This window comes from Ceratotherium simum, chromosome 17 (assembly GCF_057802395.1).
Source record: "Ceratotherium simum simum isolate JZ-2026a chromosome 17, ASM5780239v1, whole genome shotgun sequence".
Classification (NCBI taxonomy): Eukaryota; Metazoa; Chordata; class Mammalia; order Perissodactyla; family Rhinocerotidae; genus Ceratotherium; species Ceratotherium simum.
The window spans coordinates 46568031-46592611 of record NC_141916.1 but is presented as its reverse complement, the minus strand read 5'-3'; the positions used below and the strand labels follow the sequence as shown (position 1 = coordinate 46592611).

At 40.7% G+C, this 24581-nt stretch overlaps 1 protein-coding gene across 2 annotated transcripts in view; it reads right to left on the bottom strand.

Moving 5' to 3' along the window:
* Positions 1-20069, bottom strand: part of GRIN2B (glutamate ionotropic receptor NMDA type subunit 2B) — a 277582-nt gene extending 257513 nt beyond the window's left edge. For both annotated transcript variants that reach the window (XM_087442717.1, XM_014791338.2), the window contains exon 1: positions 19644-20069. In XM_087442717.1, coding sequence (XP_087298843.1) covers positions 19644-20054 — 411 coding nt within the window. In that variant the 5' untranslated portion in view covers positions 20055-20069. The remainder of the gene's footprint in view (positions 1-19643) is intronic.
* Positions 20070-24581: the final 4512 nt, after the last annotated feature.

Here is a 24581-nt window from a genome sequence, read left to right as displayed (position 1 = left end):
CCTCCCTCCCCATCTAGTTTCAATTTGCTCTTGTCCCTCACCTCTAGCCAGGAGAAGGGAGAGACAGCAATTCATTGTATCATATTATCTGCTAGACTGTGAACTACTAGACACCACTGGTGTTTTGCTGAGGTAAAAGTCCTACCGAGACTGACCTGGTAATCTGGAAAATTAGGCCAACTCCTCCAAGAGAGAATTGAGGTGTGGCCTCAGGCAACTCACTTAATCTTTCTTGGTTTCAGTATCCTCTACCATGAAATAAGGGCATTGCACTAGTCTCTGAGATCCCTTGCAGGCCAAATGGTCTTTGACACAGTATAGCAAGATAACATGTTCATCCAGACTTCTGTGGAAGGGCAAGGACTAGGATGGGGTGAGGATGAGAATAGGGTGCTCCTTTTCATAATTCCCTTTCCCTTCCTCATTGCATGTAAAGAGCTGCAACCCTCTCTTTGCGACCCTTTGCATGCCAAACATCAAAATCTGTCAGAAAGGATGTAGTTTAAAAACTCATAATTTGACAAACATTTTCAAATTTTGCCACTGTCCCTCATTTCTTTTGTTAACTTTTAATTTACTCATGCTGAACCCTGTACCTTTTCTGTGGCTTCCCCCTATTCAACTGCTCACTTCTTCAATTAACATCTTCTTCTCTTTGACAGCATATCAGAAACTTCTAGAATGGATTATCTCCCTGGCTTTTGTAGCTCACTGCTGCAAACTTTTTGTGAAAGCCTCCCAGATCTTACTTTATCAATTCGGTCTTCCTCATCTAATTTCTGTGCCATTTTCTCCTTTAGTGAAGCATTCTGTATGTTATAAATCCTAATCCTTTCATTTTGCAGATGAAAAAAGTGAGACTAAGAGAGATTAAGGGACTCAGCGAGTCAAACAGCTATTGTTGGTTATAAAACAAGGTTGAGAACCACGCCTCCTGACTTTATAGTTCAGTCTAGGCTCTTTCCTCTGTAACCCCAATTGCCACTAAATGAATTATTTCCATTCAACCCATGGAGTAGCCAAAGGAGAACAAGGTCTCCCCCTCCAAAAAAATGAGCCGTCGTATTGCATTTACTATACTACCTTTATAATCCAAAGTTATTTTTTAAAAAATTAGCCCCAATCCCTCTTCCCTCAATTCAGATATTGGGGACATGTATATCCCATTTTATAAAATCCTAGCTGCATATAATTGACTATTGTGGGTTTTTTTTTTTCAGTTCTTTTGCTAACGAGATTACATCTTCTACACACTCTTTATAGCTGCATCCCCACCTCAAACCAACACTTTTCCTCATATCAAGTGTGCCTGCTGATATGCTCCAACACCACCTTCATCTAGCCTAGCTGGTGCTGTTCGGATCTATGTGAAAAAGATAATTAAATCATTTCTGTAATTATTCTCTTATGCTTATATATAATTAAGTGTTGCATATTCTCCCAGAAGCCATGAAGGGCTCAGCAACAGGGAATGACAGGGGGAAATGTGCCTTAAGAAGGAAGTGAAAATTCCATGGGGGGTGATGGAAGAGAAAGCAAGAAACTGAGAATGAGGAATGGGCTAAGAGTCATGAAAATGGAAAGAGAAGCACAAAAACAGTGAGACGGGGGGATGGGGGGTAGTTTCTAGAGATACTGGTAAAAATGAAAGGACAATTAAGAAAAACAGTATAACAGAATAGTTTGTTAGACTATTCTGAGAAAGGAGTACAGGCAGAGGGAGGCTGAAAGAGGCCAAACGTGTTACAGTTGTTATTGCTATCATTATTTCACAGCTAAGGAAACTGAGGCACAGAAAAGTTAAGTAACTAGGCTACGGTCACAGAACTAATAAGGAAGAGAGCCAGAATCTGAGTCCAGGTCTGTCTGGGCCTGAATTCTGTAGATATTCCGTCAATGATATTTTTAGAACTTTAAAAATATAAAATCTCAATCTACAATGATCTCAAAAAGTTTAGCTAAAATATATATATATATATATATATATATATATATATATAATGTTATTACTGTTGTCACTTATCAATAAATTAGACTGATCCAGACACAACCCCTTATACCCAACCCCCACTGTGAGCAAGGGCATGAACATGAAAGCTAGTGGCTGGAAGTCACCTCTGCCATGAAATGGAGGACAGCTAGCAGGGTCCTACAGAGACTGGACATATATTCTTGGTTGGCCTCATTAAATGCCAAGTTCTAACCAACTGAACCAACTTGCCACAGACTATAAAACTAATGTTTGACAGCTCCACAAGTCAAAAGCAGACCACCTGGGAACTTTTAACTATGCCAAGTCCAAAGGTAGGCCATTGAGGGACCTTGACACTGACAGGATGAAGCATGAAGATGGCTGTGTGTACCACATAAAGTTTAAGTCATGTAGAAGAGTGGGTCACAGGAGACAGGGGAGAGGACAAGGTGAGAGAATGACTGAGACAAATGAACCAGAAATGAATGAGATGATGGGCTTGCAAGGAGCAGAGAGAGGAGGGAAAGGAGGACAGAGAGATGCAGAAATCAGAGAACCTATGAAAGAGAAAAACCAAGAAGAACCCAGACACAGACAGGTTAGGAGTTGAGTCTCTGGTGGCAGTAAAAGGCAGCTAGGAGTTCTTCGTGCAGAAAGTAGGAGTTGAGCCCTCTTTACAACGTGGAAAATTAAAACGGTCTAGAAATTGTCAGTTCATTGATTAATCTGAGCTGCCCACTTCTACTTGATTCTCTTCCCCTTCCCAGAAGGAACTCCAAAAAGCCTTCTGCCTTAATAGCTATAATGCTCTCCAAGGCTCCAGAGCAGGTTCAGTGCTGTCCCCTGCTCAGCCAGGGATAACCAACACCCTTCTCAGTGGTTGCTTTTCAGTGTTTCTATTTGCAGCAAGGTCTCTCAGCAGAATCTGGCCTCATGCTAGGATTGACAAGGCTCCCTGCGAATGTCATGATTTGTGGGAGTCAGGAAAGTACCTTCTTTTTTAAAAATATATTTTCCTTATGACCCAACATAGTATCTGAAATTCCACGAGTACAAATTTCTTCCTCTGAGTTAAAATATAAATGCCCACAGAAAAGGTCACACATTAGTTGCTCTTGTCTATTTAGACCCTGGCAAGGACTTAGTCTTATAGACTGTTTCCCAGTTTGAAATGAAACAAGGACTTGTAAGGAGGACACACTGGGGGGCTACATGGAGGACAGAACCAGGACTGAATCATACAGTGCTTCATTGGGAAGCCCCATCTGAGGGCAACGCAGGGAGTTGGGGGCAGGGGGAGGGGAGTCCTCTACTCTAGGTAGCCAAGAGGCAGCAAAAGAACACTGGATAACTAAAGGAGGTGGCAATTGTCAAAGGAGGAGAGAGGAGCACGGGAAAAGGGAGAAAAAAATGATTAAAAATATACTTGTTTCCAATTGCATAACTTTTCCCAGAGCTAACCATAGAGATCAGGATGACAAAGGTGCTCATGGTTACTACTTGGAAATCCCAGAAACACAGAAAAGAACCCTATTCAAGCTCTAATGCTACCTCCCAGCACACAAGAAACCAGCTCCAGATATTTGCAACTCTTAGAAGCATCAGAGGCCACTGCTGTAATGACTGGGGAACCTCTCTACTGGATCAAAGACAGCACAAGAGTTGAATACACTGAAAGAAGAGGAAATGCCCTCTTGCAGAGCATGTAGAGAGTTAACCTGTGTCCAAACCCTCCTCTCTGCTTAACAGGCTAGTTTTCATAATAATTACTGAACCAGTCTCCAAGAACTGAAATGACACCAGTAACTACTCAAGGTGTTATCAATTCTTCCCTTTTATTGACCAATGAGACTTCCTCTTGGGCACAGAAAATGCAGGGACAGATGGGAGAACTTCCAGAACCCCAAAGGCTACATTACTTTCCTTGGTAAAATTAGCCACCAATTTAGTCTCAGAGGATCAGAGATCACGGCATTCACAAGAAAGGATTCCTATCTCTTAGTTTATTCCTATACAGATGAGCTAGATGTCTCTCAGAAAATGGATGGCAGGCAGGCAGGCCAGATGAGAACTGGAACTCTGGCCACCAACCTTTCCCTCCACCATGCCGAGCAGCCCTGTCTTGGGACCTACTGCTCAGCCTGTGCCCCTGCTGGGCCTAAGGAAAGATTCCCTGGCCTACACGAGTGCAAATGGAGCTGCTGCTGTTGCTGCCATGGATGACTTGAGCTGAAATTCCCTACTCCTCTCCTGCCTGGTTCTGGGAATTGTGCACTCACACTTCCTGCCCAAATTCCTCTAAACCTGGGCTCTGACTCCAGGATACAGACCTTCTTTCCTGCTTTCAGTATCTACTTTGGCTTCCAGAACCATCTATCCAGAGTAGGAGACCCCCTGTGATCGCCTTTCAGAGGTGCTGTGAGGGGAGGGCTCTAGCAGAGATTCTAGGCAAGTGGCCAGCCAAGGCCAAGGGGAAGAGAATTATTCACAAGATCACAGATGTTAGAGATGAAAAGAACTTGCAAAAACACATCTCACTCATCCATCCCACCTTGCAATGTAGGCCCTTTTCCAAGAGCATATGGCCTGTTCCCGTCTGATTTCAAAGGCTCTAACATTACCAACAAATACGTACTGAGAGCACCTTATGTGCTTTGTGTTGTCCCAATCACGAGAGGAGGAGACGAAGGGGCCCTCTTCATTTGGAAAGGGCTCTCACACTGTGAGATAAATTTGCCTCTCACATGCGTTGCCTGAGCCCACGTAGACATCTATCTCTCCAGACTGACATGGATACATTTTACACACCTGAATCCCACTTGCATGTAAACTGGATTCTAATCATCAGGAATTAACAGGGAGAGTAGGTGCTGAAGGCCCAACAAAAAGAGAGGTATAGCAAGAAGGGGTTGAGGAGACCGCCAGTTGAACCCACCTTTGGGTATCACCTCAAGGAACTGGTAAAGATTTTGGTCCAAGGTAACAGCAGTTACAGTTGATTTTCTAAGACTATTCAGGAAGTAGGAAGAGACAGTTTGCTCCAAGACCTATAGCCATCCAGGACAGTAAGGCAAAGATACTACTCCCACTCTGTCAACTTCTCATCTGCTGAGATGGAATCTTAGACTGAGATACATTTGATTTCACTTTCTCCTGACACACAGCAAGCTAGAAAAAAATATCCCTCTAATCCCAGAATATCACTGAAGAGTTTGATCTAATCTAGGAATCAAATCCTGAGGTCCACTTGGAAGTGTCCTGGACTTGAAGGCCTCAGGTTCACTCCTGAGAGTTGAAAGTTGGGAAGGAGGTGGAGCTCCTCAGCAGCTTCAGTCCGGGCCCCATCAGACTGGGAATCGACTCGGCAGTTTTGCTCACCCCTATTTTATTTTCAAATTCTCTTTCCCTTTCTACTTTTTGTCTCTTGTCCCACTCTCTTGTCTCCTTCAGAGCTGTTCTCTTGTTCTGAATGTTTAGGTCTTAATCAAATCAACTGGGAGATGGAGGAATCAACTTTGCCCAAGTTCCATTTGGCCCCTGTTTGGACCTTTGGGATATTCCCCTCCCAGCTGAGCTAGAGGTCACAAGAAGACCAAGTAAACGAAAGTGTTCAAGAGAAAGTGCAGCCTACTACTGAAGTCCACGGGCTTTACTGTTAGTCAGACAAGGCCTCCTGTTTCCACACTGCCATTACTAGTGTGTGACTGTGGGCCACTTTCCTTTCCCATCTTCAGTTTTTTCATCTGTAAAAGAAGGAGAATAATTCTACTGCCTAAATCCTAGGGCTCCTTTGACAATTAAATTGGCTAAATGCAGGTAAAGCACTATCTCATATAAAGCATAGCACTAACATGAAATAAGCACTTGGTTTTTTTTAAAAGGGGGGAAGAGAATGAAGCTGACTTCTTCTGAAATTCCAGATCTAGCCCACCCTGGTCCCTTAACAACCAGGGAAATTCAGGATTCAAAATGCACCCAAAAGAGCATGTTAATGGATTCTAGACCAAGACACTCCAACTGAAAGTCAGAGACAAGAAGGTCATGGAACCTGAAATCTGATGGTTGATATCCCCATCTCCAATTCCATGGCTTCTCCTTATCATTTTCACATCGTTCTCTCCCTTCCATTTTCCTTTGCTCTCCTCCTCATCTCCTTTAGCTTCTTCTCATCTTTCTCCAACTCCTCTTCCTCCTTAATTGTTATTAAGCAGCTACATGAATACATTGCACCAAGGACCATAAAAAGAAAGCAAAACAGATAGATCCTCATCCATCACAAAACTTTATAACCTAAACAACATGCCATGTTCTACTCACCAGTGGTTCCCAAACCTGGCTGTATCTGAGAATCCCTTGAGGGAAGTTTGTGAAAACAGCAATTAGTGGGACTTTACTCTAAACCTATTAAATCAGAATCCTTGGGTATGGGACCAGAGAATCTGTATTTTTTAAAAAACAATAGTAATAAAATGACTCTTCTGTCGATTCTCAGATCCAGTCAGTTTAAGAACCATTACCATACATCGTACAAGTAAACTACAGAAACTCTATCAAGCTCCTTTTCTCCCTTTCTTGATGTTTTCCAACTCCTTCATTCTCACCATCCCATCAATTTATGTCATGCAGCATTATTTTTTGAGAATTTACAATATTTCTTTTTATAAGAGCAATGAGAACACTGGAATGGTAAGAGAATGAAAGGTAAAGGGCTTAGAGGGAGCTAGAATGACTATGCAGACAGTGGATCTATAAAGGCAAAAGAAGTAAGAATGCAGATGGAAGGCAGTAGAAATAAGGGTAGGCAGTAGGAGTAGGAGGGAGGGGTGGGTGGCAGCAGCATGCAGAAACTACGGTGAAGCCTGGCTTCCCACGAAGTCTGCTGTCCTAGTAACATGATGCTTAAAGGTTGAAGGCTGCTGCTCCCTACAACTCTGGACAACATGTTGTCAATGCAACAGGCATGTTGCATCCAAGACACATGGTGGCAGGCCATGAGGACTTGGGGGTGTGCCAGGAATCCTTAGTTCAAGGCAGGCTACACTGATTGGCTGTGCCATTACACTACCTCCCACTTTCAATGCTCACACCTCTCACCCCAAAATCTTACCCCAGTTGCTCCATTCCCTGTGGCACTCTTCTCAGTGCCAACACCCTCATTTGGAAAGAGGGGAAATTATATCAGACTGTAATTATGTAGACACAAGTCCAGGAACCAGCCACAAGACACTGGTTCATGGGAACTCCAAGAACTCAAACGGAGAGCAGCTATTCAGTTAGAGTAAGGCCAATTATAATGCTTCTAACTTCCTACATTACTTTGCTAATTTGTTCCCAAGTTTGTAAACAAATTTTGTAAAAACAACAAAACAACTGCATAATCCATAGACATATCAAAAGAAAATGATGGCTGATTCAAAAGAAATTTGTATTTCAATACTACTAGAAATGACAAGAGCAGCCATTTATTTAAAACCAGGTGTGTACCTGGCAGAGAAATGAGAGTCCTTTAAAGGTTATTTCATTTCATCTCTTAATAGCTCTTCAAAGTTGATGAGTATTATTCCCATCATAGGAGAGAAAAAACAGGTCATAGAAGTCACACAACATGCCAAGAGTTCACCCAGCTTCTGAAAGGTGGAGACAAGACTCAAAATGGCTTCAAGGTATATGTTCTATCCACTATGCTAACTGCTTCCATCTGAAAATATGCAACGTCAAGTTATATCACTCCCTTCTTACATCTTCTAAAATGAATTGAAAAATAGCCAACTCCATGTGCTGAGACTCTCAGGCCCCACATTGCCTTGTCCCAGAGTACATTTCAACCTCGCTTTCTATACTTACCCCCACTGCCCACCACCCTCCAACTCTACTGACCTTCCTGCTACTCATCTAAGAAACAAACAAACAACAAAAAATATGCCCCCACTTCAAGGCCTTCACACTGCTGTTCTCTCTGCCAAAATGCTGCTCCTCAAATCTTCATGCGTCTTGATACTTCTCATACAAATCTCTAGTGCTACCTCCTATGACACCTTCCCTGACAACTCTAAAATAGCCCATGATACCCCTTCCTGTTATTTTTCATTAAAACATCTACCACTACCTAAAATACAGTCTGCCCTCCATACCTGCGGGTTCCGCATCCACAGATTCAACCAACCACGGATCGAATGGACTACAATGGTTGCGTCTGTACTCACTTCACTTTTATTCTTCTCGTTATTCTCTAAACAATACAGTATAGCAACTATTTACATAGTATTTACTTTGTATTAGGTATTATAAATAATATAGAGATGATTTAAAGTACACGGGAGGATGTGCGCAGGTTATATGCAAATACTACACTATTTTATAGGCCGGACTTGAGCATTCGCAAATTTTGGTATCCATGAGGGGTCCTGGAACCAATCCTCCATGAATATCAAAGGAAGACTAGAATATTGTTTAATTCATGTGTTTAACTATGTTTGTTGTCAGTCAATGTCTCTCTTATTGACTATATCTCCAGGACCTTAAACGGTTCCTGACACCCAGTGGATACTTACTAAATATTTTTTGAATGAATGAATAAGTAGATGAGAAAGAACATTGTTTGCCAAAGGAAGTTTCAAAATCTGTTGCTACTACCTTTGGAAACTTAACTGCATTGATTAAATTTAGCTGGTAATACCTTGCTGATTAGCATGTCATATGAATTGCATAAGTTTATCTTTCAAAACTTTAAAAAAATGTTCATTTCTTTCTGCTTCTCTTTTGAAAGAGTGCTAATAAAGTCAAGATTATCACTGGCACCCAACTGCTTTGCATGATAAAAGCTTTGCTCTGCTACCTCAGCCTGCACCCCTAATTTGAGGCAGCCCTTTTGCCACGTCTGACAGCTAGAAAAAAAGTGGACATGAGTGTTGTAACTCGAGATGTGAGTGCCAAGTTGTTGATTGCTGGTATCTGGCAGATGTGAAGACGGGAAGGGCGATGGAGAGAGCAGCCTAGAGAGAGACGAGGAATGTATTTGCCAGTGACCAGAGATTAACCCTATCATCCATTTTCATCTGGATTTAAAATACTTTTCTCTTAATTGCAATTGACATCTGCTGCACTGAAATAATTAATTCATCCACACATTTAATAAATATATATTAAGGGTTTACTATGTGTCAAGCTATATGTTAAGTTCTGGGGATACAGAAATGAAGACGACGTAGTCCCTGTCCTTATGAAGCTTGTAGTCTAGCAGGACATACAGCTAATTTAAAAAAACTACTGTGATTATTACCATTGTGATTAGAACTATGAAAAGTACAGAATGAAAGGAAAAAAAGCAGGCGTTTTGATTTGGGGGCAGAGAAGAAAAAAGTCTGAAAGCATGAGGACTCTGGATTGGGAGGGCAGCCCTAGGTGAGAAGCACCATCCTGGGCTCTGGAAAGGAGAAAGATACCAGCAACTGCATTTGAAAACACACACCCACATGCACACAAAACAGAGAAGCAAAAACAAAAACAATGAGAGAAGAGAGCAGAAAGGGAAGTACCGGGGCTAAAAGACAAACTTCGCTACCCCACAGTTCCGCCAACAGACCCAGCAGGGGAACAGCTGAACAGAAGGCTGGCCCTTCACCCTTTCAGCACTGTCCCAAGCCCAGGGTGGTCCAGAACGTCAGACCATCGCCTTTGGATAGAGCTCCCCAAATGCACGCCCATTACCACAGAGCTAGGCGAGTTCAGATCATACTGTTGATTGTTTTTTCTGTTTACATCACCATCCTCACTCATTCATTTATTCTATGGAGACTTACTGAATACCTCTCATAGACCCACCCTTACTGATTCCTACTATTTGCCATGCCCTTTCTAAGTACTTTTAATAACTTTACTTAATAACCTTAAGAAATAGGGTCTATTTTTATCACCATTTTATAGGTGAGGAATCCAAGGCACAGAGAAGTTAAATAATTTGCCAAAGGTAACACAGTAAATAGGGAAGTCAGGAAACAAGTCAGGCAGTGAGATTCCAGAGTTTCCCCTCTTAACTACGGTGTGTGTTACTTTCCTAGAGCTGCCATAGCAAATTATCACACATTTGGTGGCTTAAAACAGCAGAAATTTATTTTCTCACAGTTCTGGAGGCCAGAAGCCTGAAATCAAGGTGTCAGCAATGTCATGCTCACTGTGAAGGCTCTAGGGGAGAATCTTCCTTTGCCTCTTCCAGCTTCTGGAGGCTTCCTTGGCTTGTGGCTAAATAACTCCAGCCTCTGCCCTCTTAAAGGCCTTCTCCTTTGTGTCTATGTCTTCCCCTCTTCTATCTCTTATAAGGACATTTGTCATTAGATTTAGGGCCCACTTGGCTAATCCAAGATGATCTCATCATGAGATCCTTAACTTAATTACATCTACAAAGACCTTTTTTCCAGACCAGGTCACATTCACAGGTTCCAGGAGTTGGGACATGGACATATGGCCACATTCAACACACTACAGTGTGTTATAGAGTGTACAGTTTAATAACTGTTAATCATGTAATAAAACTTAGCTGTTACTATGCACCAGACACTATGGCATGTGCTGGGAATACAAAAATTAGCAAAGCATGGCCCCAGCCCACAATGAGCCCATTATATAGCAAGTGAGACAGATACGTAAACAAGATGAGTTATAATAAAAGCATAAATAGGGCACGGGGTAGTGAAAAAAAGAAATAGTAAATTCTGTGAAGATGAGAGTCATAAAAGAGTTCACAGAAGAAGGTCTATGACTTCTCTTGAAAAGTGAGTAGGTGTTTCTGGGTGGACAAGGGAGGAGATATTCTAGGGAAAGGAGGTAGCACAAAGAAAGGCACAGAGATGTAAAACAGCCAGGACCATTCAGGGAGCTGTAAATAATTTAGTGTCTTGACATCACCGTTCAAGGGCAGTGAGGTGAAGAGAAAATCCTGGAGAGGTGGCCTGAGACCACATCAAAGAGGATGTATTCTGAGCTATGGGAAGTCAATGCAGAGTTTTAAGTGAAAATATAACAATCAGATTTGAGTCTCAAAAAAATCACACAGGTAAGCTACCACATGGCAGTGTAGACAATAGAGAAGGAGTGCCAGCACTGAGGTCATCACAGTGCATGGAGGGAAGGGGACTGTTAACAAGGCTCCTTTAACTTGAAATCAACAATCCAGAGAGGCTTACACACCCCTATGTTCATTGCAGCATTATTCACTATAGCCAAGACGTGGAAGCAACCCAAGAGTCCATCAACAGATGATTGGATAAAGAAGATGTGATATATACATACAGTGGAATATGTATATATTCCTCCTTGCTAATGAGGCTCATATCTTTATTTCCAGCCCAAATCACTCTCTTTACCTCCAGTCCCACATCCAACTGCTTACTGTACATTTCCACTTATATGACCCACTCATGTTTTAAAATCTACTTATTCTCATTCCCACTGTCACCAAATCTATGACAAATCTAATTACTCTTGTCATCATAATTTTTGTAATAGCACTAAAAGGGTCAACAGCATTCAGTGCTGCAGAAGGTCAAGAACAACTTTAAAACTCCATTGAATTTGGCATTTTGTAGAAAGTTAGAGATGAGAAAGTTAAATGAGCAATTTTAGACTACTCTTTAAAGAGCCAAACTGTGAAAAGAAGAAGAGAGAGAGAACCAGGGTCAAGGAAAGCCTTCACGTTTGTGTATTTATTAATATGAGAGGGATTTAAGTATGTTAAATGAAAGTAAAATTGATATTTGGGGTAAGACTATTCTTGACTATTTGGTTCTATCACATATAGTGCAGGACACTTAACATATATCCTGGTCTCCAGGTTCTAAGTGCCAGTAGCGCGCGCACACACACACACACACACACCCCACACACACCCCAATCATTATGACATCCAAACTGTTCCCCCCCCCCAGTACATTTTTAAGCATCTCCTGAGGACCACTAAGCTAGAGAAAAGATGCCAGCAGGGAGGAACAAGTTGATAATTAAGGGAAAAAAAGAAATAACTGATGAGCCAAGGTCCTGCTTCTGGAGGACATGTGAGAAGATTGGACCAAGGGCACAAAAGCAGAGTTTGGTATAAAGCAGGAGAAATGACAGATGAGAAATGTTTGGCTTTAAAATCACACGAACACTGGTTGAATTCCCAGGTTGTCACTTACTTCCTTTGAGAGACATTGTTGACTAACCCCAAAGTTATTCCCAACCCTGCCCCCTTGCCACCTCCATCAGAAAGCCTCACAACTGGGTTGGCCATGTGACCTTGTTTGGGTTCTTGAGATCAAGGATATGGGTCAGACTTTTCCTGATCTAATACCCATCTCCTGCTTCTTCCTTCTTTGAGTAGGAGCATGATGCCTAGAGCCAGGGCAGCCTCCTCGTAACCATGACAAAAACGCCAAGAGAATCCCAGAGGTCAGCCCTGACATCACTGCATCACTGAACCACCCCCAGCAGTTCCTGTCTCCCAGCACTTTATTCTGAGACACCAATAAGCACCTATTTGTTTAAGCCACTGTGAGTGAAGCACTACCTAAAGGTCTTAGGCAAAATCGTTAACCTCTCTGACTTACAATTTCCTCATTTGTAAAATGCAGACAAAATACATGCCTCATAAATTCAATGAATTAAATGAAATAACGCATATAAACTCATATAAAGTGACTATCTCAGAGCTTGACAAAAGTAAGTGATCAATCAATGTTAGTTCTTTCTCATTGTAACCTCATAACAACCTATGATAATTTGGGTGTTCTTTGTCTCTGTAAAATAGATTTGTAGCAATAAATTTTTTTGTCCCCAGAAAAATAGAATAAAACTAGCTCCTTTAACCTTACCTTCATGCATGCTGGATCCTTTTAAACCACACAATCAAAATATAATTTTGAATAAAATATACATCTAATGATTAAGAATGAGGTGAAAAGACAGAATCACAGAAGTCTCAAAAAGAGGAATGAAAATATTTTCTTGGTGTGAAAATCATAATCCAAGGAGTTTTTCAGCAATATCAGTGTAATGTATTAAAAATTGGCTGGCAACGTTAGTAAATTAACTCCTCCCTTATATCTATAATATATTACTACTTTCTACCTTTAGTATTTCCCTCATATAATAATTCACTTGTTATATCAACACTTCTCAATCTATGAGTGACCTTGGATTCAAATACTATTTTATTCTGCTGTGCTTTCTTTCTTAATGTTCTTGACTTATCTTCATTGCCTGTATACTATGTGTATCAGTTTATTGAAATCACTGCATATCTCTGCTTTGAAAATCTTGATAAGTCCTGATCATGTCACAATCAGTAATTGCATCACCATAGAGGTGGAACCCACTGAACTGCTGCTTATTCACCAGGCTTAAAATGAAGGGTAGTAATACCCCAAGATCTTCTCTTTCAGTTAATGGGAAAACTTTAGGATCCCATTTTCTTCAAATGATTTAGTTAAGGTCTGGTGTATGAAAATATAAGATAGTATAAACTGAGGGACTATTGTTTACCAAGCACTGAGTACATTGCTTCATAAGGCTCATTACCCACTAAGAACTAAGTGTTATTTTTGTCCCCATTTTAAAAATGGAAATTTTGAGGCTCAGAGAGTTTAAAGAGCACAACTAAGGTCACGTGGCTGAGAATGCATAGAGCTCAAGCCTATTGGCTCCAAAGCCTGCATTCTCTCCATGTTGTGCCCCTGCCTTCCTGTAGACACACCATCACTTTCCTGGAGGATGTCTGAGAAGTGATGGCTCATGTATTTCTTTCTAGCATCAAGCACCTTAATTTCTGTGAATGCCTAAAGCAACTTCTGGGGGCTTGGTTTTCCCAAGCATTAAAACTGCACCTGGACTTCAAGTGGCCAGTCTCTTGAAAGTAAATCCTAGCTCCAACTGGAAACAAGAGAATACGCTGGCCAACACAAAACACATTCCACAGAAGCAGGTGGCAAGACTGGAATCCAGATAGGTAGACAGACTTGAAGACTACATCACTGCCAAGTCTACAGTGTCTTAGAGAGAACTGCCCATCCATCTTCCCCTAAAGCATAGTTCAAGGAAGTAGGGAAAATGGGAGGGGAGTAACTGGGCTCCAGGCAGGCAATTCTATTCTAGCTTTTTTCCCACTTCCTCAGTATGTGTACTGGGAGTTTTAAAGTCAACAAAAAAAGTTTTAAAATCAAACATACTTGGATTCAGATCCCAGTCCCACTACTTTTCTAGATATGTGACTTTGGCCACAGTACATAAACTCTCTCTGATTTAGTTTCCCCATCAACCGAAGAGAAATACTACTACTTATTTCACAATATTGCATAAGAATTAAAATGACCATTAACATCACTTCTGGAACAAAGTTGGCATACCATATTACCTTCTTCCCTCTTACATTTCCCACCTGTATGTCTTAACTCTCCTCATCCAAGAAATGCTATAACACCATAGTTTGCTCTTGAAGTATTCTGTCCCAAGGAATAGCATATGACAGACAACCAAAAGCAAGGTAAAAAACTAAAAGACACTAAAATTAGGGAAGAAGCACAGAGTAAAGTATAAGTAGCATAGCCCTCTTGGCTTCAAGATTATGTTGGATATGGAATCCCACATGAGCAATTGGAAGACAAGAGTCTATTTACAGCGTCAAACACCACACTGCTGGCTCAGCCACTCTCTCCAAACACATTGCCATTAGGTGTGTGTGTGGGAGGGGGCACAGCGAGTAGTGGGAAAAGCAAGAAAACATAGGACCAAAGAAGAGTAGGGGCTATCCTCCTAGCCCCAGCTGGATTCCAAAATGTGGCTCTCTGCACAGGAAATGAGAGTGCTATTCAAAGCATCAATTCTCAACCAAGCAATTTAGAAAGGAAAGAATCATAGCAACAGACTACAGAGTAAGAATATTTCCTCATGTCCTTTAATGAGGAACAAGATATGGAGTATGATGCATATTTTAGTTATTGTACTTCACTCTGATGTACAGTATTTCCAGACCCTGACCCTTCACTCAACACACCCTTTTCTCTTTCATTCTTGCAGCATTAAAGACTGGATCTTGGTTCCTCTTGCCTGATCCTACTCTAAATTCCACTTTCTGTGTTTCTTCCTACTCCTGCCCAAGCCAGTTTCATTGGTCCTAATGCTAGTGGCAAAATAGTTGTCAATAAATCTGTCATTCCCTATCACCACTCCTTATTTCATTTTATCTTCAAAATATTGTAAAGTGCGTAGAGCAGAAAACAAAATTCAAAATCTGTAAACTGTAAACTGAGTATCAAGGAGTTTAAGTGATTTGTTTGCCCAAATTTCCAAAGCTCATGAGACTGGAGACTAAAACTCAGGACTAATTCTTAGCAGGGCTTTGTGAGGCAGAATTGTATAAATAGAAAGCACAAGCTTCAAAACATGTACTTCTGGGATTTGAATCCCAGTCCTGTTGCTCATAGGCTGTGACATCCTGGATGAGTTATTTTACCTCTGTGAGCTAAAATCTGAAAACCTGAGAAAGATATCAGCAAATCAGCAGAGAAACCTCCTGGAAAGAAATGGAAGTACCTCTAGCTTTAGCTCATTATTCGGATTCAGATGGGCATCCTAAATCCAGGATTTCAGGAAGAATAAAAGCAATTATAACAAGGCAAAATAAAATAGATTCTTTGTACTCAAGTGGGGAACTGCCAAAAACCACCTCATACATTTTTAAATGGTCTCCGTTACTATTCTAAACAGTCTTCTGTTACAAGTACCTGGCAGTTCTTTCCTCGTTAGAGCTCTTCTATAACTGAACATGCCCCTTTTGGCTATGGCATGGCTATACCACTGATCAGCCTTGGCTTCCCTGGTCGGGCAAGACCAAGGCTTCCACCCCACACTTCAAGGTCTTCCCTAGATTTTCACCTGAGCCCTCTTCTTGGTTGGTCTCCAGTTCAGAAGTGTCTCTACAATTGGCCATGATACTATTCAATTCCCATTCTTTTCCTGTATCATGAAACCTTCTCCCTTTCTTCAAATTGCTGCATATAACCTTCAGCTTAGCCTGCTGATGCTGTGCTGGACACTTAGTGAAGCACTTGCTATGTATTATCTCATTTAATCTTCAACAACTCTATAATGCATATATTATTACCTCCATTATATAGACAAGGAAATCAAGGTTTAGCGTAAGTGGTTGGTGAGTAGCTCAGAGTCCCATGTCTAGGAAATGGTGGTTAAAACCAGCTCTGACTCCAAATTCTGAACTTTTAACAGCTCTACTCCACCAGCTCCTATGCTTCTTTCTACCATGGCATAGGTGCATTTCCTCATTGGGAAAGTAGAGCGCTAATTAATGTTTGTACTGATTAACTAGTATATGCAAAAAAAGTGAGCACAAGCTATTTGATCAGATTAACTTGTATCTCTCTACTTTTGTCAAAAACCTTTACATCTGTGCTTTCTTCCACCACAAACTCTTTGAATCAGGGACTTGATCCCTGTAACACAATCTTCTACAAGGACACTTAATAAGTGGGTTTTATTTGAGACAAACTAACAAAAAAAAAAAACCTCTAAGTTAAAATGGAGTAGCAATTACCTATCTCCTAGAAGAGGGAAGCAAAATGGAAGACTTATTTATCATCCTTCAGATGGTGACTATACCTTGAAGAATAATGTATAACCTTAAATGTAGAGAAGCTGTATTTCTTAGATTTTCTGCTTCAGTTCTACTTTCAAATGTTTTGTCCTATTGCCCCATAGTTGATTTATAGTTGTCAAACTCTATGTCCTCATTGTATGTTTGTAAAATATCTTTATGGTACTTAAAAATAAACTTCCATTTAAAAAAACTGGCCTTAGAATTTGAGGTGTTTTATTTCTGAAACTTGCCCCAGAAGTTTATTTCTCTGAGATCTGGGGGACTCTTTATTTGCCTTCATGCAAATCCTTTAAGCCCGTAAGCATTCCTCTGCACAGCTCCCAGGAACCTGGGTGCTGCTGCCTCTAAGTCCCGGTGGTTCCTGCTGCACCCTCCTCTGCAGCCACCAGCTGCTCATTCAGGCATTTAACTTTGTGACTGAGCCTTCAATCTCCAGCTTCTGTGTTATCAGGACCCCCTTCTTTCTTCTTTTTCCTCTTTCTACCTACCCTTTAAAAATGCTTTTTTTTCAGATCAACAGTCAATTAAATACTATTTAGGCTATTTTAGGAAATTGCCTAAAAATCATTGCCCACCTCCTTTGTTTTGGATGTGGTGCAATGGGTGGTGGGGAGAGGGTAAGTGGGAAGAGACCAGAGAAGGATCTCATTACAATGACCTGAAGGAATCCACCTCACTGGCTTCAATCCTCCCTTTTACCCCTAGAAGCAGTAACCAATGGGCTGTCTATGGAATTATGATACACCTAGAGCTACACCATTTCATATCCTCATTAATTCTTTCCTCTAGTCAGATTCCGGTATTGCCATTATTAATCAAGTAATGGATTACTTTTAGTCAGATAACACCCATCACAATGCTATATAACAGAGGAGAAAGTAAAGAATAGGAAGGTATGTGAGACCTTAACCAGCCTCTCCATTTTCTTGAGAGGCAATAGAGCACATGGCCTTTGGAGCCAGCAACCAATGTTCAAATCCTGGCTGCCACTTACTAGCTACATCATTTGGGATATGCTATTTAATGTCTCTGAGCCTCAGTTTCCTCATCTATCAAATGGAGATGAATAATACCACTTAGCTCACTGGGTTGTTAAAAGTATTAAATAAGATAATGCATGCAAAGCACTAAATGCCCAGCATATGACAAACACTCTAAAGTACCTAGAATACATCAATGAACAAAAGGGCCCAGGCTCTCCACATGGTCTGCATCTTACTTCATATTATTATATTGTTATTATGCGTTTATAAGAGACACAACAGAGAAGAAATCAACCAATTTAGCCAATAACTTTTTATACTGGGGAGGAGTGATAGATCTGAAATAACATAGGTTGCACAATAGCCCACGTGGGCAAAAAAAAAAAGTCCTTTTCACCTGTCTTGCTCTCAAAATAAGTATGCACTTATTTATGATTCAAAAATTTGGCTCATTCATCTTGGCATTCTTTCAGTGCCATACTGTGCCCTCAAAATAGCACTTTTAAAATATAATATAATTTGCTAAGGACAATGATGTTAAAAGCAATCTACTTGGAGCAAAAAAAAACTCAAGGGTTTTGCCATAGTCTATATTTTCCATTTCCCTTAAGTTTATCCCACTTCCCTTAGCATAGGCTCCTCATGCCAGAATTTGTTTTCTAACATCTTTACCTGTGCCCATGTGAATGGGACAACATCTTTCTCTCATGCTACTGAATTTCCTCCACTTAGTAGTTTCCACTTGACCTTTCCTAGATTGAATAAAGGAAGCTCCAAAACAGATGCTAGCTATCTCTGACTGCTGCCAACAGATGGCGATAGTGATCATGCAAGGTTACTTCATTCAGTTAAGCCCTGCACTGTGGTGGTTCTCAACTGGCCAATTAGCATGCTTGTGCTGTCTGTGCTAGGTTTTCAGGTGTTTACAAACATCATTAACCCCATAGCCTGTCCTTTAAGCACAAAACTAAAGGTGGTTTTGAAAGTGATGTTAAGTATAAGATGACAATGCAAAGGTAGAAACTATTTTTAAAACCCCAAATGATAAAAAAAATAAATAAACATTGCACTTGTAGTGAAACAAATCATTCTAAGATATGAATGACTGCAAAGGACAATACGTATTATGAGAAATGCTGTACCTAAGCAATAAGCAATAATCAGTAAAGCAAGGAAAAATACTGAACAAGTGAAAAATGTAAAACAAAACATAACCACAAACACTTTTTCTGCATTTAGAGAATAAGCCTCAATGTCAGATGATAATTATTTTGCCATGTGATAATTAATCTAATATTAATATAGGAGACACTAGGATTTATTTGAAGTCTTAAAGCAGTGGTTCTTAACCTTAATTGTACACTAGAATCGTCTGGGGAGCTTTTAAAAATCCTGAAACCCAGGCCAATAATCAGAATCTCTGGTGGTGGGACCCAGGCACTGGCAGTGTTGAAAGCTCTTCAGGTGATTCCAATGGGCAATTAAGGTTAAGAACCATTGCCTTCAAATCTAAGCATGAGGAAAATGCAGCTGTTACTGGTTCTACGGACTAAAATCCATTCAAAGTGCAGATCGATGTGTGATGAGCGTGGACACCCTAGCAAGTACTTCTGTATAACATTTGTATCTTCAAGGAGAGAAATTATCTGCCTCAAGGAATTTTTCTTTTTATATTTTTGAAACTGGTATGGGGGGAGAACATGTATTACCAAAGAAGAATAGAGCACACCTTATTATAAAGTTTTGAAGGAGCTATGCAAACACGTATCGGAAGGAAATGTATCACACAACTACAGCTTCAGCATCTCTTGCTCATTTCAGTGAATCCATTTACAAACAAATGGACATAAACCTGTTCAAAACTATAGGAGCTTCTAAATACCAGCATTTTTCCTTCACTTTCACCTCTAAGCAATTAGACTAATTCTTGGTCTCAGTGCTTTCTGATTACCTTCCATCTTTCATAATCAAGTTTTGCATTAAAACAAATGCATCATTAGTTCTCAATACAATCCCCCAGGCTCTTCTCACTGCAGCCCTCTTTTACCTTATCTGCCATTATCATAGAGGAGCCCCCATGGATGCCCAGGATGGGAGTGAGAGTCTGGGCTGAAATGAAGTCAAGGATCTGGGCGATGGCTTCCTGGTCTGTGTCATCAGCAAACACCACCCCCTGGATCTTCCGGTCAGACATGAGATCACAGATGCGGGTGATGATGCTCTTTGGGTCAGTCTCGTTCATGGCTACCAGCTCCACACGGGGCACCACGGAGAGATGGTGGAAGTCATCTTTCTCGTGAGCATCCTTGATGGCCACCTCGTCTGAAGTGCCCACGAGGATAACGGCAATGCCAATGCTGGGGGGGCTCTTCTGGGAACGAGCTCTGCTGCCTGACACGGCCAGGACAGCCAACACCAGCCAGAACTTGGGAGAACAGCACTCTGCTCTGGGCTTCATCTTCAACTTGTCGACTCCCTGAAAACACAAAGAGAGGGTGGTTAAATCAAGACCCACACTACATGACCTGTCTTTGAAGAGGCTGGATCTGCAAGTCAAGGGCCTTATCTCCTTTTCCAGATCATCAAGCCCAACTTCTATCTTCTAGTCTACTCTCTTATCTCTCATGTGGGCTCAGCAGAGTGAGAGAAAAAAAAATTTTCAAAAGCATCAGAAATCCTTGAGCAATACAATAAAAGACGCTATTGCTATAGCCATCAGCAGCAAACAGACAAAGACAAACGAGGGAAAGAGGATGCAAGTGGTCCAGGCAGTCATGCCAAGTATACAAAGGCAGGTATCTCCGAGAAAGGGTCTTGCTGTTGCTGTGTGATCCCTGGCAGTCCTGTCACAACCCATCCTTGAACCGATCTTGGGCCAAGGGAACAGCAGGGGCCAGGCAAAGTGAGTATCAAAATGGGCTCAGCAGAGGCTAGCCACAAAACATGGTCTGGATAAGCTGTATATAGAGAGCTACAGACACATAAGCCCCACATTCTTGCTGCCTTTACTTCATGCTCACCTCAAAGAGGACGAGAGCCTGAAAATTCCTCAGCAACCCTTTTAATATCTGGCTCTTACCACTAAGTCAAAAAAACAACCAATATCTGGGCAGTGCTTTTAAAAACATCTCAATTGATCCTTACAATAACCCAGCAGGGAGAAAATAAGAAAAATATTATTATCCCCATTTTATAGATGTTGAAGCTAAGGCTCAAAGAAGCTAAGAAGTCAAAGACCATGAACCAATTAAGTGAAATGAACATGAACCCAGATCTTCTGACTTTTAGGCCAATTTATATTCCATTGCATTACACCACACATTGCCTCTTACATCATCAATTATTGCAAGAAATAGCTTTATTCTGATTTGTTTATACATCAAAGTATGGTGATTTGGACAAATACTATTGATATCTGCAGTAATGTTACAGTCACCTTTGAAAAATTTTCCATAGTATCCTATAGCAATGTCTTCCCTGAAATGGATGACTCCATGTTTACATACAATTCACCACCTTTTACCTCCAACAAACTCATACCTTTTTACTTCCACATAAGCCCCTAAATCTTAAACTATGCCCCAGACTGATGACACAGCTCTCTATAGAGCTTGGTTGTTTCTCTTTCTGTTTCTCACCATTCTCCAAGAGCTCCTCTTATTTAAAAAGAACTAGTTCTGCTTACATTGTTTTGATTTGTTTTAAATAATCATTTATTGCACATCTGCTATGTGCTGTGCACTGTTTTAGGCATTTCCTTGTATGCAGTACCTTTGGTCCTCATAGAAACCCTATAAATTAGTCATTTTATTCTCATTTCTCAAATGAAGAAACTAAAGCTCAAAACAGTGATGTAATTTTCCCAAGGTCAATGATATTATAATACCAGCATGCCAATACATAAACATAGCATTTTTATACTCCAAGGAGATAGTCTACAAACTGTACCCAAAACCAGATCCAGATTTCTCATTTTCTACAGAGAGGATATAATCAAGGATGAAAATGCTGCTTATTATCTCCTGCTTGTTTGAAAAAAAAGTTAAGATATTAGGGAGCTACAAACTTGGAGAGTTAGCTAACAAAAAGAAAATAATAATGAGGGTGTTGTATAAAGAAAGATAAGGAAGCATTCAGGCTGAGCAGACTGACTGCAAAAGGCAGTAATGATTTGGGAGCAAGATGCTGGGGACATTTTGTGGCTGAAGAAGCATAAAATCCAATCCAGTTCTTGGCAGAAAACATTCTGGAACTCTTGCTGTGGTAGTCATCCTTCCACACTGCCAAGAAGGAGACCTGTATCGATCGCCTTGTCTATCTCTTGCAAATAAGATGAGTAGCTCAGTGGTTCATGCCTGAGAAAAGTTCACTCTTGACAGTTTTCTGGTCTCTGTGTCTCTGTGGAAACAGAGAATGACTACACAAGCCCTGGAAACCCACGCTGATGAACTGTACCCAATCTATCAGGAGAGCCAGGGCCTGAATTCCTCCTCCTAGAGCTTAAAGCAAAGCAGCACTATAGAGAGTTGAGCAGCACTGAATATTTAGGGGAAGACTGATCGGTTTAGCATCTCAAAGACCTGTTGGCAAAACAATAATAATAATAATAATCTGTTCAATTTCAAGGACTTGTTCTCAAGGAGAACCAAAAGATTTAGAATTTGGCACAACTAGCAGCTAACCTCATTTCAACGGGATTGTAATCCTACAGTTACAAGTCACTAAATCAGATTCCTTCACACTGAAAAGTGGTCCACTCTGCCATGACAGTTTATTAACTTTAAAGCACTCTATACTCTCCCACTTTGATGTTTTATTTGCTCTCTTTAAAATATCTCTTGTGTTCCTCTATTTCTTCTCACACAATATATTATACTTTGTTATGCAATGGCTAGTTGTGACACTCAAAGAATAGAATCTGGTTTTACTGAGCATCTCTTTTATATCCAGGATAGAGCAAAGCACTTTACAAAGCAATACATTATGGGAGATACCAGTAACAGAGGAACTGTGAGACAAAGAAGCTGCTTTGAATACAAACTCAGTTTCATACATTAGAAGGGGGTTACTTGAGAGACAGCATATAGTCCAAGATAAGCACATTGGTTTTGCTCCTTTCCACAGACAGACCGTGGTTAGTCTTGATGCACCTGCTCTATGAAGCTTTGCCCCCTCCTCTCTACTGCACTTTACCCTCCCCTGGTAGAATTGAGCATTGTTTCCTTTTGGCTGTCACCCATAGCCTACATGTGTCTATCTAAATACCTGTAACAGTTTATTATAATTATATGATTATGTGTCTGCCTGTCTTAACTACTTGGTAATTTCCTTGTGGACAGGAAACTTTTCAGTTCAGTAAGCATTTATTGAGCTTACTAGCAGGCATTGTTCTTGGTGTTACGGATGCAACAGACACAGGCTCTACTCTCCAGGACTGCAGTCTAGTAGAAGATACAGATCCACAAAAAAGAACCTGTCTCATTTCTACTTGCATTCTTGGGGTCTAGCAGGGCCTCATATACAATTGGGAAGCACTCTATAACGGTAGCCATTGAGTTTCTACCATTATAAAATTGTCAATATTTGACCATTTTTACCTATAATAGTAACCTATTTTATATATTTATAACAACATTTTATCTATAACCCTACCATATGCCAGACACTATTATTGACAGGTAATTTTCATACAGTGTTAAATCATATATAAACATTATAAGTCATAATTTTTCCCTATATTACAAATAAGGAAACTGATCTTCTGGAAAGGTTAAGTACATGACCAAGATCACACAGCTAAAAAAAAGGGATGGCATCAAGCTTCAAACCAAAGTTTGTCCCCAAAACCCTTGTTCTTTCTATTCTGCTGTCTCTCAGTATAATATGAGTGTATGAATGAATAAGTGAATTAACAAATAAATGAATGAAATCACCAACCAAAAACAAACTGCGTTCTAATACCAGTTCTACATTAACTAAGTGCCTGGGGATGGGCAAGTCACCTAATCACTATCTTTACGTCCTCATCAGTAAAATCAGGATAATATACCTAACCTACATACCTGAAAGAGTTTATGTGAGGGTCAAATAATAACATGGAAGTGCTTTGTAGAATATAAAATATTCTACAGATGCAAAGGATGTTACATTTAAGCTTCTATAGAAGTTGTTCAAGGAGCCTAGCTATTTATGAAAGCACAAAGTCAGCATGTGGGAAGTGGGGGTGAACAGCAGAGAAAGAGAACAGCCGACAGAGTCTGCAAGGAATGTTAAGAGAAACCTCACAGAGGGCAAGAGATATTAGGTCCCTGATGTTTATAACACCCTGGAGAAGATGTCATATAATGGCCTCAGGGTAGCATCAAACTCCACTGACAGCTTACCAGTTGTGTAGCAGAATTCAAGTGTCATTCAGGCCAGGGTCAGTATGGGAATCAGTGGAGCTCAGTAGCCAGAAATCATGCCATGAACTCAGGCACCAGCGTACACAAGCAGAACCAACAACAAAGCAGCAGGATTAGAAAGTCAACTGTTCGCCACTTGGCCCTCTGCCTCCTTGAAGCTTGAGCTGAGTGGTGCTTAGATCTATAGCAAGCAGAAGACCATAACAGCCTATGTTCATGCCTACAACTGCAGGGTAGCTACAGCAGGAATCAGTCTATACTTTGCCCAGAGTAGACTCCAAGGGAAGACACATCTGAGTGAGAAGCTGGGCCACTCCCTTCCTCAGTGAAAACTGAGTCTTGGGGCAACCCCAACAGGAAGGATAAAACGTGATTTAACAGATGATTAAGTAAAATTTTCCAAGCACCATCCTTTAATACAGTCAGGATGCTGTTAGGAGTGACCCAATTAAGGAGACTGTGGTCAGAATATGATGGGCAGTGAGTAAAATGAGGATTAAAAGTGCCAGAACTATGCATCAGGTCCATTTTCCCAAGCTGCCAATAAAGACAGAAAGCTAGGATACATAGGCCTTAAAATT